The sequence below is a fragment of the Herpailurus yagouaroundi genome, unplaced genomic scaffold (assembly GCF_014898765.1).
Source record: "Herpailurus yagouaroundi ecotype Mexico unplaced genomic scaffold, PumYag 160, whole genome shotgun sequence".
Taxonomy (NCBI): domain Eukaryota; kingdom Metazoa; phylum Chordata; class Mammalia; order Carnivora; family Felidae; genus Herpailurus; species Herpailurus yagouaroundi.
Window position 1 is genome coordinate 43,808,494 of NW_024412401.1, and position 12,452 is coordinate 43,820,945.

Below are 12,452 nucleotides of genomic sequence, written 5' to 3' on the forward strand. Positions count from 1 at the left end.
TAACATGACTTTAACTAGTGTGGTTTATGATTATAGTGGTAGTTTATGGATTCTAACCTGAACAAGGAGCAAGTAAAGACAGCAGAGGGCTAATGGATAACAGAGGAGTGACGAAGTCAAGGGATTGGAGGTTTCAGTGATGTGCAGACCTGTAGCTACAAAGTAACGGTGCGATGTCTGAAATAACTTTCAGAGGGGACCCAGACATCTACAAAGCAAAGATGAGCATGACTGGTAAAGACAGAGAGAAGGAAAGGGCTGTTAGATGCAAGATGATGAAGAAACTCAGAATCCAGGGACATAAATGAACTGCCTGTGAAGCCCTTTCTCTGAGCCTCCACAGTATACTGATTATCTTACAGACTTGTATTCTTCTTTAAATTGGAGTTATAAGAATACGTGTCTTAAGTCTGCCTTTCTTCATCCCTTCACTGAGCTGAATTTTTGTGTTTTTGTGTGTGTATGTGATCATTCCATGAATAGAATTCATATAAAATCAGAGAATTCTTCCTTTTTCCATTTATCTGAACATACCATAAATACCTACTCACCCGCATACCAGACATTCTATAGTTGTAAACAGTTCCTTTCAACTGGATCTGCTCCCCTCGTACAACAGAATATGGTATATTCATTTCCAGGAAGACATCTTTGAACACCTGTGCCTTGAGAGTATCAGCAACACATATACCTTTGGTCCAAAGGGAAAGCAAAGTAGAGGCATATTAGGGAATTCCTATTAATGCCTTATTAGTACTACTACATCTAAGAATTGCTTTCCTTCAAGGAAAAAGGAATACTGTATCATATTTTTCTCTGTACTGTCATGTCCTTGAATTTTCCACTCATTGATCTTTATTTCAATAATTGTTGGTATTAACAGAAAACTTCATTTCTCCAACAAATATTTAATTCTATTTAAGGCATGAGAATGTTTATCAACTCAAGTACCAAATCTCTTTTTGGATATGCATTATTGGCTCTATTTAATGGGTATAAAATTTTGATTGTGGAAACCACGATTTTAAAGAAATAAAAAATACAAACAGATGAAACCAACCCTGAAGTGATTTATAAAGTACCTCCACTAAATCACCACAAAAGGGAATTAGCCCAAGGGAAAAGTAATAGATTTGCTTCTAACTCTACTCAAGCTCCCAGTCACTGAGAAAAACAAAGGAAATGGGAAATGGACATTAGCATTTATAAAATGCTTGTCAATATGGTCAGAGATATGGGCATATCCAAGTCTTTTTGTAGTATATTAAAAAGATATTTAACAAATGACACCACTGAAGTCCTGGGTGAGTTTATAAATTATAACAAAAAAACCACATTTTGCTAACAAAATCACTCCTAAAATGAGCATACAACTTAAGTTTGCTTACCACTATTTGAAATGCCAACACCTTGAATTTCCCAGGTAGTTAGAGAATCAGGTAGCACAAATTGCAATTGGCTTCTGAAAATTAATGTGTTAATATTCAAACACAGTGAAACATTGAGTAGCCCAATTTGCCCCCATTCGCTAAACAGAATGTTTGCTGCCTACTATTTTAGAAGAAAGAAAAAATTCACAATAAAGCAAAATGACATCAGGTGTTAAGGAAAAATCAAACCAGAAAAATAGATTCATTAACTCTCCTACTTGTTGCTTGTTTTTAAATATTTCACTTGTATGAGAATTCAAATTCAGAAAGATGCCTTGGAAACACTGCAAACTCAAAACATACAAAAAAAATATTTATCGTGTGCTATGTTCTAAAATAGGGAAGAAAGGTAATGCATCTTAACGGTGCTCATAACAAAGTCGACATAACTAAGAATTTCTTTTTTTAATATATATTTAGGGAGAGAGGGCGGGGTGGGGGCGGGAGGTAGAGAGAATCCCAAACAGGCTCTGCTGTGTCAACATGGAGCTCGACTAGGGCCCAATCCTGAACCGTGCATGACCTGAGCTGAACTCAAGAGTCAGATGCCCCACCGACTGAGCCACCCAGGTGCCCCCATAATGAAAAAATTCTGATTAAGATTAAGCTTATACATTTATTTCTTTGATCCAACAAACAGCTGTTGTCCACCAACTTTGAGTCAGGCATAGCACTAAATACTGAATATGCAGCACTTATGAGATAAAAACCTATTCTCAAATAGTTTATAGTCTAGTAGAAGAAACAGTTAAGTAAATACATTGTAGTTCATTGTAATAACTGTACCAATAAATCATTTAAAAAGTTCAGAGCCAGTGTGCATTGATTCAACACATTTATTTGAGTGCCTCTAACAAGCTGGACCCTATGCCAGGTCTGGAATATAAAACAGTAATCTGAATTTAGTCTTTGCCCTGAAAGAATCCTTCTCATGTGGGAGACAGCAGGTAGACAGGCCATTATAACACTGTATGATATAGGCAACAGGGTTGATTGGGAGGGGTAATTACACCAGTCACTGATAGGGTGGGGGAGAGTGGTGGGAAGGCTTACCAGAGGAAGTGCTAGCCCCGGGGGAATGTCAGCTGCAATGGGTGACACTGTGGAGGGAAAATTAGAGAAGACGAGGGTAGAGACGAGGAGACCCATTTTAAGACTGATGCCAGTGTTGGGCCTTGGGGCTTGAAAAGTCGATGCTTTGAGCCCCCAAGGAACAGTGATGCTCAGGGACTCAGCACTGTTCATCACTGTTTCCAGTGCCTGGGATAGAGTAGGCATTCCCTAAGAGTGTGTTGAAAAACAAGAGGAGAATCTTTCTTCTTATTAATCAGTATTTATTTTCTAATACAGATATTTCAGGATGAAAATGCCTGCTTAATTCTCTCTCTGCCTCTCCTCTGTTCTCTCTCTCTCTCTGTCACAAAAATAAATATAAATAAATAAATAAATAAATAAATAAATAAATAAATAAAATGGGGCACCTGGGTGGCTCAGTTAGTTAAGCATCTGACTCTTGATTTCAGCTCAGGTCATGATCTCAGGGTTTGTGAGTTTGAGCCCCGTGTCGGGCTCTGCACTGTCAGCATGGAGCCTGCTTGGGATTCTCTCTCTCTTTCTCTATCTGTCTCTTCCCTGCTCTCTCTCCACCCCCCCAAAAAAAAGAAGAGGGAGAAGAAGAAGAAAAAGAAGAAAGAAAGAACAGAAAAGAAAAGACAAGACAAGATGATGGCTGCTCACTGCAGCATACAGCACACATTTGAGCAAAGGCTTACTGAAGTGGGATGAAATTAAATAGAATAGTACCCTTCCTTACCAAGAGTTAATTTTGTCCTGGAAGTAATGACTAGAGCAAAGCACACAGTTTAAAAAAAAAAAAAAAAAAGGTAAAGCAAATAAAACAAAATTTAACCAAATGGTAATATTGCCTTAACTCTTAAATAAACTATTGGGAAATGGGTAGTTTCCAGATTTTTGGCCATAATATTTGCATTTTCCCACATTTTTCAGAGGAAAGTCAAAGAAGTATAATACCTTCTGGGGACATGATGAACTTCCCATAACCAGCTTTCTGGAAAATAGCTCCTTATTTCTGGCTTGCTCACTGGTAACAGGGTCTTTATATCTGGGGGGAAAAAGTATATGTGATTATGAAAAAACAACATGCATTTTATTTAGAGCCAAATTTTAAAACGTGGACAGACATTAATCTATAACTTAAATACTTTCTGAAAGGTCAATGAAACATTTTGTTTAGTGATTTTCAAATAGAGCTTTATTAATTTTTTTTAATGCTTATTTATTTTTGAGAGAGAGAGAGAGAGAGAGACAGAAAGCAAGCAAGCAGGGAAGGGACAGAGAAAGAGGGAGACATAGAATCTGAAGCAGGCCCCAGGCTCTGAGCTGTCAGCCCAGAGCCCAACACAGGGCTTGAACCCACAAACCGTGAGATCATGACCTGAGCCAGTCAGACGCTTAACCAAGTGAGCCACCCAGGTGCCGCCCAAAATAGAACTTTATTTATTTTTTAATAAAGTTCATTCATTTATTTTGAGAAAGAGAGGGTGCAAGCAGGGTAGGCGCAGAGAGAGAGAGGAGAGAGAGAATCCCAAGCAGGCTCTGCACTGTCAGCACAGAGCCCAATGCAAGGCTTGAACTCATGAACCGTGAGATCGTGACCTGAGCTGAAGTTGGACGTTTAATGGGCTGAGCCATCTGGGCGCCCCACAAAATAGAACTTTAAAGGTCTTGGAATTTCTCCACTAATAGTACTGAGAGAACAAATAAAGCACAAAAATATCTTCAATGATTTGTTTCTTAAATTGCTAAATGTTTAGTGTTCCTGAGATTATAGAAGATACTCATCAATCTATAAAGTTATTTGCATTTTTACTATTACAGTAATTGTGTTTATATTATAAAATAAAGAAGGTTTACCTAAGGGAAATTTATTTCTTTTAAAAAAAATTTTTTTTCAACCTTTATTTATTTTTGGGACAGAGAGAGACAGAGCATGAACGGGGGAGGGGCAGAGAGAGAGGGAGACACAGAATCGGAAACAGGCTCCAGGCTCTAGCCATCAGCCCAGAGCCCGACGCGGGGCTCGAACTCACGGACCGCGAGACCGTGACCTGGCTGAAGTCGGACGCTTAACCGACTGCGCCACCCAGGCGCCCCAGGGAAATTTATTTCTACTTCCCTTAATAAAATGGACAGAATTTCTGCTTCTGTCCAAGATGCACTGATAAGAGTTACTCTTTTGCCTTAAAAAAAAAAAAAATCAAGAAAGAAAAAAACCCCAGGAACTAAAAACACCAGGCACGTTATGTAAAACAACAGTTTTCAGACATTAGAGCATAAGTGACCCAGGGCCATGATTCCTGAGAGAAGGGACACTGGGTTGGTGAACCCTGAAATTTTTCAGGTTTACTGTCTGCAGGCAGTTTTCAGGCTGCAGAGCAGGGAAAGAAACCCATGTAGACCTTTGCAGAGTTGCAAAACCCATAGGAGTTTTGGGAGGCCAACCTGTCTAGAATGAGGGGCAGAGCGGAGCACCAGAGAGGTGGGGTGGATTGGGGGCAATAGCAGAACCTCAGTTCCGTGCAGTGGAAGCCAAACCAGATGATTATAGTTGAAAAACCGGACAATGAAAAATATATGTACTAGGTGGCTTGTGAAAATGCTCCTTGAAATAAGCAAACATCTGAAAACAACCTAAATATATATAATAACACGGTTTTTAAGAAATGACCACAAAAATTTACGTTTGCAGAAATATATCCATTCAGATGGACGCTGTTTAAGACACACTGTTAAGAGAAACAGATTCTGAAAACAGGAGCTGTCATTCTGCTTTTGTTCCTTTTGTTTTGATTAGATATAGATGCAATGAAAGTCCTGAAAGTTCTGGAAACATATCAATGAGAGTTTTCTAAATCCTGAAAATAGATTTTATTGAAATGGAAGATTTAATCTTTTGTGTAAGTACACTTAACCTCATGCTAGGTTTAGAAATTGTTTGCTATATTTGGTCAACATAGGCATCAACAAAATTTTTTTTTTTTTAATTTTTTTTTTCAACGTTTATTTATTTTTGGGACAGAGAGAGACAGAGCATGAACAGGGGAGGGGCAGAGAGAGAGGGAGACACAGAATCGGAAACAGGCTCCAGGCTCTGAGCCATCAGCCCAGAGCCCGACGCGGGGCTCGAACTCACGGAGCGCGAGATCGTGACCTGGCTGAAGTCGGACGCTTAACTGACTGCGCCACCCAGGCGCCCCAACAAAATTTTTAATGGTTGTAATATCACAGAACCCTAGAATTCTAGAACTCAAAGGCATGTTGGAGATCATCTAAGCCTACACTTCTTGCTTTAAAAATGAGGAGGTTGAGGCTCAGAGGAGATACATAATGATTCAAGTTTATAGAAAGAGCTGGCCTTACACTTGCCCTTGGGTCTTGACTGTGGCCCTGTGCGCTCTGTTCTCTACTACATATGCCTCCTTTGATTCCCCAAAACAATAACTGATTTTCTTCTAATGGGCATATTTTTTCCTAATTTCAATTAAAAATTTTGTTCTTTTTTTATGTTTATTTATTTTTGAGAGAGAGGGAGAGAGAGAGAGAGAGAGCATGAGCAGGGGAGGGGCAGAGAGAAAGAGAGAGCATGAGCAGGGGAGGGGTTAGAGAGAGAGGGAGACCCAGAATCTAAAACACACTCCAGGCTCCCAGATGTCAGCACAGAGCCCAACGTGGGGCTCAAACTCATGAACTGTGAGATAGTGACTTGAGCCAAAGTTGGCCGCTTAACTGACTGAGCCACCCAGGAGCCCCAGTCTAATTTCAATTTTAAATAAAACATGAAAACTGTCCTTTTTTTAGCAGAACAGGATCACACAAGATTCCCCATACTGAGCAGAATTCTGATAGAAAATGTCAAACTCACGCAGCCTTCCCAGCTGGATGTTTTTAAGAGGATCCTCATCACGGTGCTTCTTTGCGATAAGACAACATTCCTTGAAGATCCTGACGCATCTGGGACCTATTGTAATGCGGGCAGCACGCTGCTCACAGTCCTCATCTTCATTACGGTAGGCTCCGTCGTAGCAACATTTCTTCAATACTGTGTGTTTGTATTTAGCAACTGAAATAGTAACGATGCAAATGTCCTTGATTATGCACAGAGTCGTAGCATCCCAGGTTCAGAAGGGATCCTGAGGGGTCCTTGGGTCTACGGCCACATGACCCTGCCCCCACCCCCGGACCCCTAGCAACAGCCAAGGCTAGGTGAGTGACCCCCCACACTCAGCTGGGTACTCCAGGAATGGGGAGAATGTGGTCTCATAAGGCAGATCATTCTCATTCATATTAAATGTTTAAAAAGCTTCTTGCAATTAAGCTAAATACTGACTTTTGACACTGGCACCTTGGGTTCAGCACCCTTTGAGTGAAATAAGTTAATGGAGAAGCCTTCAAATATTTGAAGATGGCTATCAGCACTGTATAAGTGCTTCCTTCTTTAAGCCACATATCCTGCTTTTTAAAACTTTTCTTATAGGATGTGGTTTGTGGAACTACACTGGTGGCATTGTAAGAGCTAATATTTAAAAAAATATTTTTAACGAATATAAATTTGAATGTATAAAAATGAATATGAATAAAAATTTTTTAATGTTTATTTATTTTTGAGAGAGAGACAGAGCATGAGGTGGGGGGGTGGCGGTGCAGAGGGAGAGGGAGACACAGAATCTGAAGCAGGCTCCAGGCTCTGAGCTGTCAGCACAGAGCTCGCCTTGGGGCTTGAACTCACCAACCATGAGATCGTGACCTGAGCCGAAGTTGGACACTTAACCAACTGAGCCACACAGGCGTCCCAATAAGTGCTCATATTTTATCATAAGTGCCCAAACTACTCAGTGTCTTTCATATTGTTAGAACTTAGAACTAGGGTTGGAATTAAAATAACTCCTATATAGATGGAAGGAATTCTTATCTTACCCTAAGCATGATTATTAGTTGAACTCTGGCCACCGACTTTCAGTTCAACATTCTTCCTCTTTTAATATCACCAGTGATCATATTTCCATTTAAATAATTGTTCAAAAATAATTTCTGTTAGACTGATTTCCCAAAGAATAATCCAAAATACTATCAGCTGTTAAATACACGGAATAGAAGAAATAGGTTTCTAGGTACACTCCAAAGTTAATCAAATCATGATTTTGGTCAGAAGAAAATGGAAGAATATAATTTTAATTGCCAAATGAAGTCTATGCAGAGGAAATATTTGTAACAAGTAAAAAGTTAACCTTTTAACTTTAGAGATAGAAATAATACTTATTTTCCTCAGACTGAGGTTATGCCAAATGAAGTTGTAGAGTTATTTGGATTAATATTTCTGAGAGAGGTAAGCTAAGACATCTGTACATATCTTTCTTTTCATCCATTCCATTTGGATTAGGAATAATTAGATAATGGTTCGTTCTCTCCAGCTTTTGAATAATAGGATCATAACCTTTTTATAATTGCATCAAACTTTTAGAGTACCTTCCTCCTGTATTTTCTTTTGTAGCATTCTCTTTGGCCTGAGAATTTCTTTGCAGGGCTTATCTGTTAAAGGAAGAAGAAGAAGGAGAAGGAGAAGGAGAAGGAGGAGAAGAAGGAGGAGAAGGAGAAGGAGAAGGAGAAGAAGAAGAAGAGGAGGAGGAGGAGGAGGAAGAAGAAGGAAAAGGAGAAGGAGGAGGAGGAGAAGGAGGAGGGGAAGAAGAAGGAAAAAAGAGTTAAAATGACAAAAAAGAAAATTCCATGAAATTATTTAAGTACTTAAAACATTCATAAGTCATTCATGTATTCCACAAATTCTGAGAGCCTGTGTTTGACTAGGCACCATGCACAACACATCTTAACATTTATCTTACCTTAGAGGAGCTCATGATCTAGTGTCCTCTAGTTTGACTTGTTTGATCCAAGTTTGGCTTTGAATCCTGCAACCTCTTTGACCCACTGATTACAGAGAAATATCTAAGCATTTAAAGTGAGCAAAGTTTTTGTTGGGTATGCTACTTTTATTATTTGCTCTTTGTGCTCTGTTATTATGAATAACAGGTCAAATATAATTATGAACAGTTTTATAGCCACAGAAAGAATATGATTAAGATGTGGTCCTTGTCCTTCAAGAGCTCACAGTGCATTGGCTGAGGCAAAATACATAACGAAATGGAAGAATATTCAGTGATGCCCTGCTACTGTGTGACTTATAAATAGAGCTAGTCCCCACAGTATTCTCTCTGTGAAAGGAGGAGGGAATGATCAATTCTGTATGGGGAAGAAACCTTATTGAGGAGGGGATTCTTTTATCGGCTTCTCCAGGCTAATACAAGGGAAAGCAGTCCTGATGGGGAAAGGCCTAAAGGTATAAAATAAAATAGCAGAGAGCCACCCCTAGAACTACACTTGGGTCTGCACAGCTTAAACCTCAGGTAAGATAGAGCAAGACAAAAGATAATTGGAAAGAGCTGGGGAGAAGACCGTGGAAGATCCCTGAGGACGACACTAAAGATTTTGTACTTTATCTTGATGGCCAGTAAAACATTTTGTACTGGGGCATTACGTAGTCATGTCTCTCTAAGATCAGTGTAGAGAATTTGTGGAAGACAATTACAAAAATGGTATCAATGTGAATTGATCAATGTAAATTTCAGTAATCATTTTGAAGAATAAACCAAAAAAAAAAGCTGAACATTTTACCATCTTCTCGGGTGTCATCTACATTTGCGTTGGTGAGAAAGAGGAGTCCAGCCAGATGGAATACATCTGCATTGTTGCGGCCACCACCTGCCCCACAGCCCAGGTCGCTCGTCTCTAAGACTTGAAATACCTGTCCAGAGGTGGTTAGCTAATTTAATAATTCTTAGGAATTAACTCAAGGCAAAATGTGGAGTCTACTTAGATGTATAAATTGTTTCCCTGAAGAATTAAAGGTACTGGCTGTCACATGGGTAGAACAAATCAGGCCATCGTTCATCTGTCAAACGGCCAAAGACCAGATTTCCCAACTTCATTATTTTAGTGTGTCCTTTTATATTTATAAATACACACACATTCAATATTAAAACAAGAACTAAGTTTTACGCTTTGGTGAGAAGATTCTTAGGAACTAACCCATGGTGTGTTGGACATAGAATGAATGCTGTGGTCAATATAAGATCCAAACAAACAAACAAATAAATAAATGCATGAATGACTAAATTAACAGACAAATTAATTTTTAAGTTGCTAAAAAGAAATGAGTACAACCTCTTATGTTTAGAGGAAGAAGGCTCTAGGTTCTAAGTGGGTGAGAACTTGTTTGGGGAAGCTTATTCCAGTTTTAATTTTGATCCCAAATGTTTTTTTTTTTTCTTTTCTGAATGGTTTTAACTGTATAGTTATCTTTGTTTTTTGTTCAAAGAAACTCAAGCCTACAAAATAGTTAGCAGGGCATAGGGGAGATAAATGGGAACTTAGGGGAAGTGAATAATTCTCACATTCTTTTGTTCCAGATTTTAATGAGAGTAAAAAAGAAAACAAAAAACAGAAAAGTCTCCATAGGCTGCCTATCCAGTCTTCCATTATGCTGTCACTTTATAAAGCCCCCCGCCTCCAGGTTCAATCTCAAAATCGTCCAAATTGATGGCACTTTTGCCCCAGGAATATAATTGCCATTATGGTCATATGCTACACTTGGAAAAACAAAAAAGGATGAATCAATGTTTTAGAGACTAACATGAGGATAGCTTACCTTCCTAAGAGCCATTGTTTTGAGTATATTTACAGAAGAGCAGATCCAGTCTTCCCTAATTCTTCCCCACAACCTACCCTTGGGGCCACACCTTGTGAAGCATTATACAGAGCCACCCCAAGACCCAGCAACCAAGGCCATGCACCACTTAACTCTTTCCAGAGGTTTCTTGGCTCTTCTCTGGGCTCCATATATAGCACTGTCCACTGCTGATAAAGCCACCCAGGAATTTGACTCAGTTGCCATATTAAGAGATACATGTTGGCTTGGAGAATACGACGCATCTGCACTTGGAGACAGATGAACCTAAAAGATCATTTGAAAAAGAAAAGAGGTTATTTGCATGAGACAAAACTTCACAAGTAGTTATATTTATAGTCTCCTTTATTCAGAAGAAAATTTGATTGTGCCTCATAATTTGTGGCTTACCTGGAGCTGATTGCCACACTTTTCTTCGATATTTAACCAGACTGAATCAGACACCAACTCTGCTGTCTGCTCTCCTGTGACGATGTAATAGACCAGGAGACGGGCTGAAGGAACCATGTTTTGTGTCACTGGAATGTTTATGTTTTGATAGGATGAATCTGGAAGTTTCTCTCTTGTGCCAAAGTGGACAATTTTGCCCTTAGATAAAATCTAAAAATAAACAGCAGTAGTGACCATGTTAAAAAACAAAAGTTTTGCTTTCAATATGGAGCTTGGAGATGGAGTAGAAAGTATGTTAAAGAGAAAGAAAGGTTCCTGGTTAACAGGAACCAGGAAAGGTCAGGAACCTTTCCGTTTACTTAATTCTTTTCTTTCTCACAAGTCAGTTGGATAGGAATATTACGCCCACTGTGTAGATAGATAAAGGGACTGGGGCTTGGGAATTAACTAAATGTCATACTGATTTTAGCTCAAAATCACATAACTAGGAAATCAGAGAGCTAAGAGTTGACCCCAAATCTATTTAAAGTCATCATGCTGTCACTAAAATCTCTTTTGTTTTATTGATTAAAACAAAATAGAGGGGCGCCTGGGTGGCGCAGTCGGTTAAGCGTCCGACTTCAGCCAGGTCACGATCTCGCGGTCCGTGAGTTTGAGCCCCGCGTCAGGCTCTGGGCTGATGGCTCAGAGCCTGGAGCCTGTTTCGGATTCTGTGTCTCCCTCTCTCTCTGCCCCTCCCCCGTTCATGCTCTGTCTGTCTCTGTCCCAAAAATAAATAAACGTTAAAAAAAAAAAAAATTTTTTTTAAAACAAAATAGATGCATGAATAGAGTGCATCTTATTTGGGAATTAAGGTTTTGTTTTTAATTAAAAATTTTTTTCTTTTAATGTTTATTTATTTTTGAGAAAAAGAGAGAGACAGTGCAAGTAGGGGAGGGGCAAAGGGAGGGAGACAGAATTTGAAACAGGCACCAGGCTCTGAGCTATCAACACAGAGCCTGATGCTGGGCTGGAACTCGGGAACGGTGAGATCATGACCTAGGCCGAAATTGGATGCTTAACCAACTGAGCCACTCAGGTGCCCTTTTTTAAAAATTTTTTAATGTTATTTATTTTTGAGAGAGAGAGACAGACAGAGTGCAAGCAGCGGAGGGGCAGAGAGAGAGGGAAACACAGAATCCCAAGCCGACTCCAAGCTCTGAGCTGTCAGCACAGAGCCTGATGCGGGGTCCGAACCCATAAGCCGTGAGATCATGACCTGAACCAAAGTCAAATGCTTAATCAACTGAACCACCCAGGCACCCCTGGGAATTAAGTTTTAAAGCCAGAGATTAGGTTCTGTATTGGAGGCATATGGCTAAAAAACAAGTTACAAATCACATGAACCCAAAATGTTCTCAAACTTAAATTGTCCTCAAACTTAAATAGACTGCATATGTGGTTTTGGTACATAGTTCCTAAACAGGTCCCATAATTCTTCATCCATCAATATGATCTGTGTTCCTCATTTATTTTTTTAAACTTCTTTCTCAAAAATGTTGAAAAAGCTATCACCACCTGTTTGGCCTGGCCACTGGAATAATTCATTCCATTTCTTTGGCAATGTCAGGAAGCCCTTAAGATCTCCCCCACCTTCTGTCCTAGGTTTCACCTATAGGCTTGATTGGCCACCTTTGTTTAATATAAGGGATGTAATAGGGCTGTTGCTAAAGGGTAGAATTGGGGTAGATATCATATGACTCAACTCTTAAGAGCAGGATTTGAGTCTCCCTTTTATGCCAATGAAATGCACATACTTGAAATAGGTTTAGGCCTGT

At 39.4% G+C, this 12,452-nt stretch overlaps 1 protein-coding gene across 1 annotated transcript in view; it reads right to left on the reverse strand.

The window, feature by feature from the left end:
* Positions 1 to 12,452, reverse strand: part of C5 (complement C5) — an 87,183-nt gene that overhangs the window by 43,871 nt on the left and 30,860 nt on the right. Inside the window, exons 13-20 of the mRNA XM_040482143.1 lie at positions 10,636 to 10,845; positions 10,360 to 10,512; positions 9,174 to 9,303; positions 7,974 to 8,036; positions 6,373 to 6,570; positions 3,462 to 3,552; positions 1,389 to 1,462; positions 552 to 691 (exon numbers count right to left, since the gene is read on the reverse strand). Of these exons, the coding sequence (XP_040338077.1) occupies positions 552 to 691; positions 1,389 to 1,462; positions 3,462 to 3,552; positions 6,373 to 6,570; positions 7,974 to 8,036; positions 9,174 to 9,303; positions 10,360 to 10,512; positions 10,636 to 10,845 (1,059 nt within the window). The remainder of the gene's footprint in view (positions 1 to 551; positions 692 to 1,388; positions 1,463 to 3,461; positions 3,553 to 6,372; positions 6,571 to 7,973; positions 8,037 to 9,173; positions 9,304 to 10,359; positions 10,513 to 10,635; positions 10,846 to 12,452) is intronic.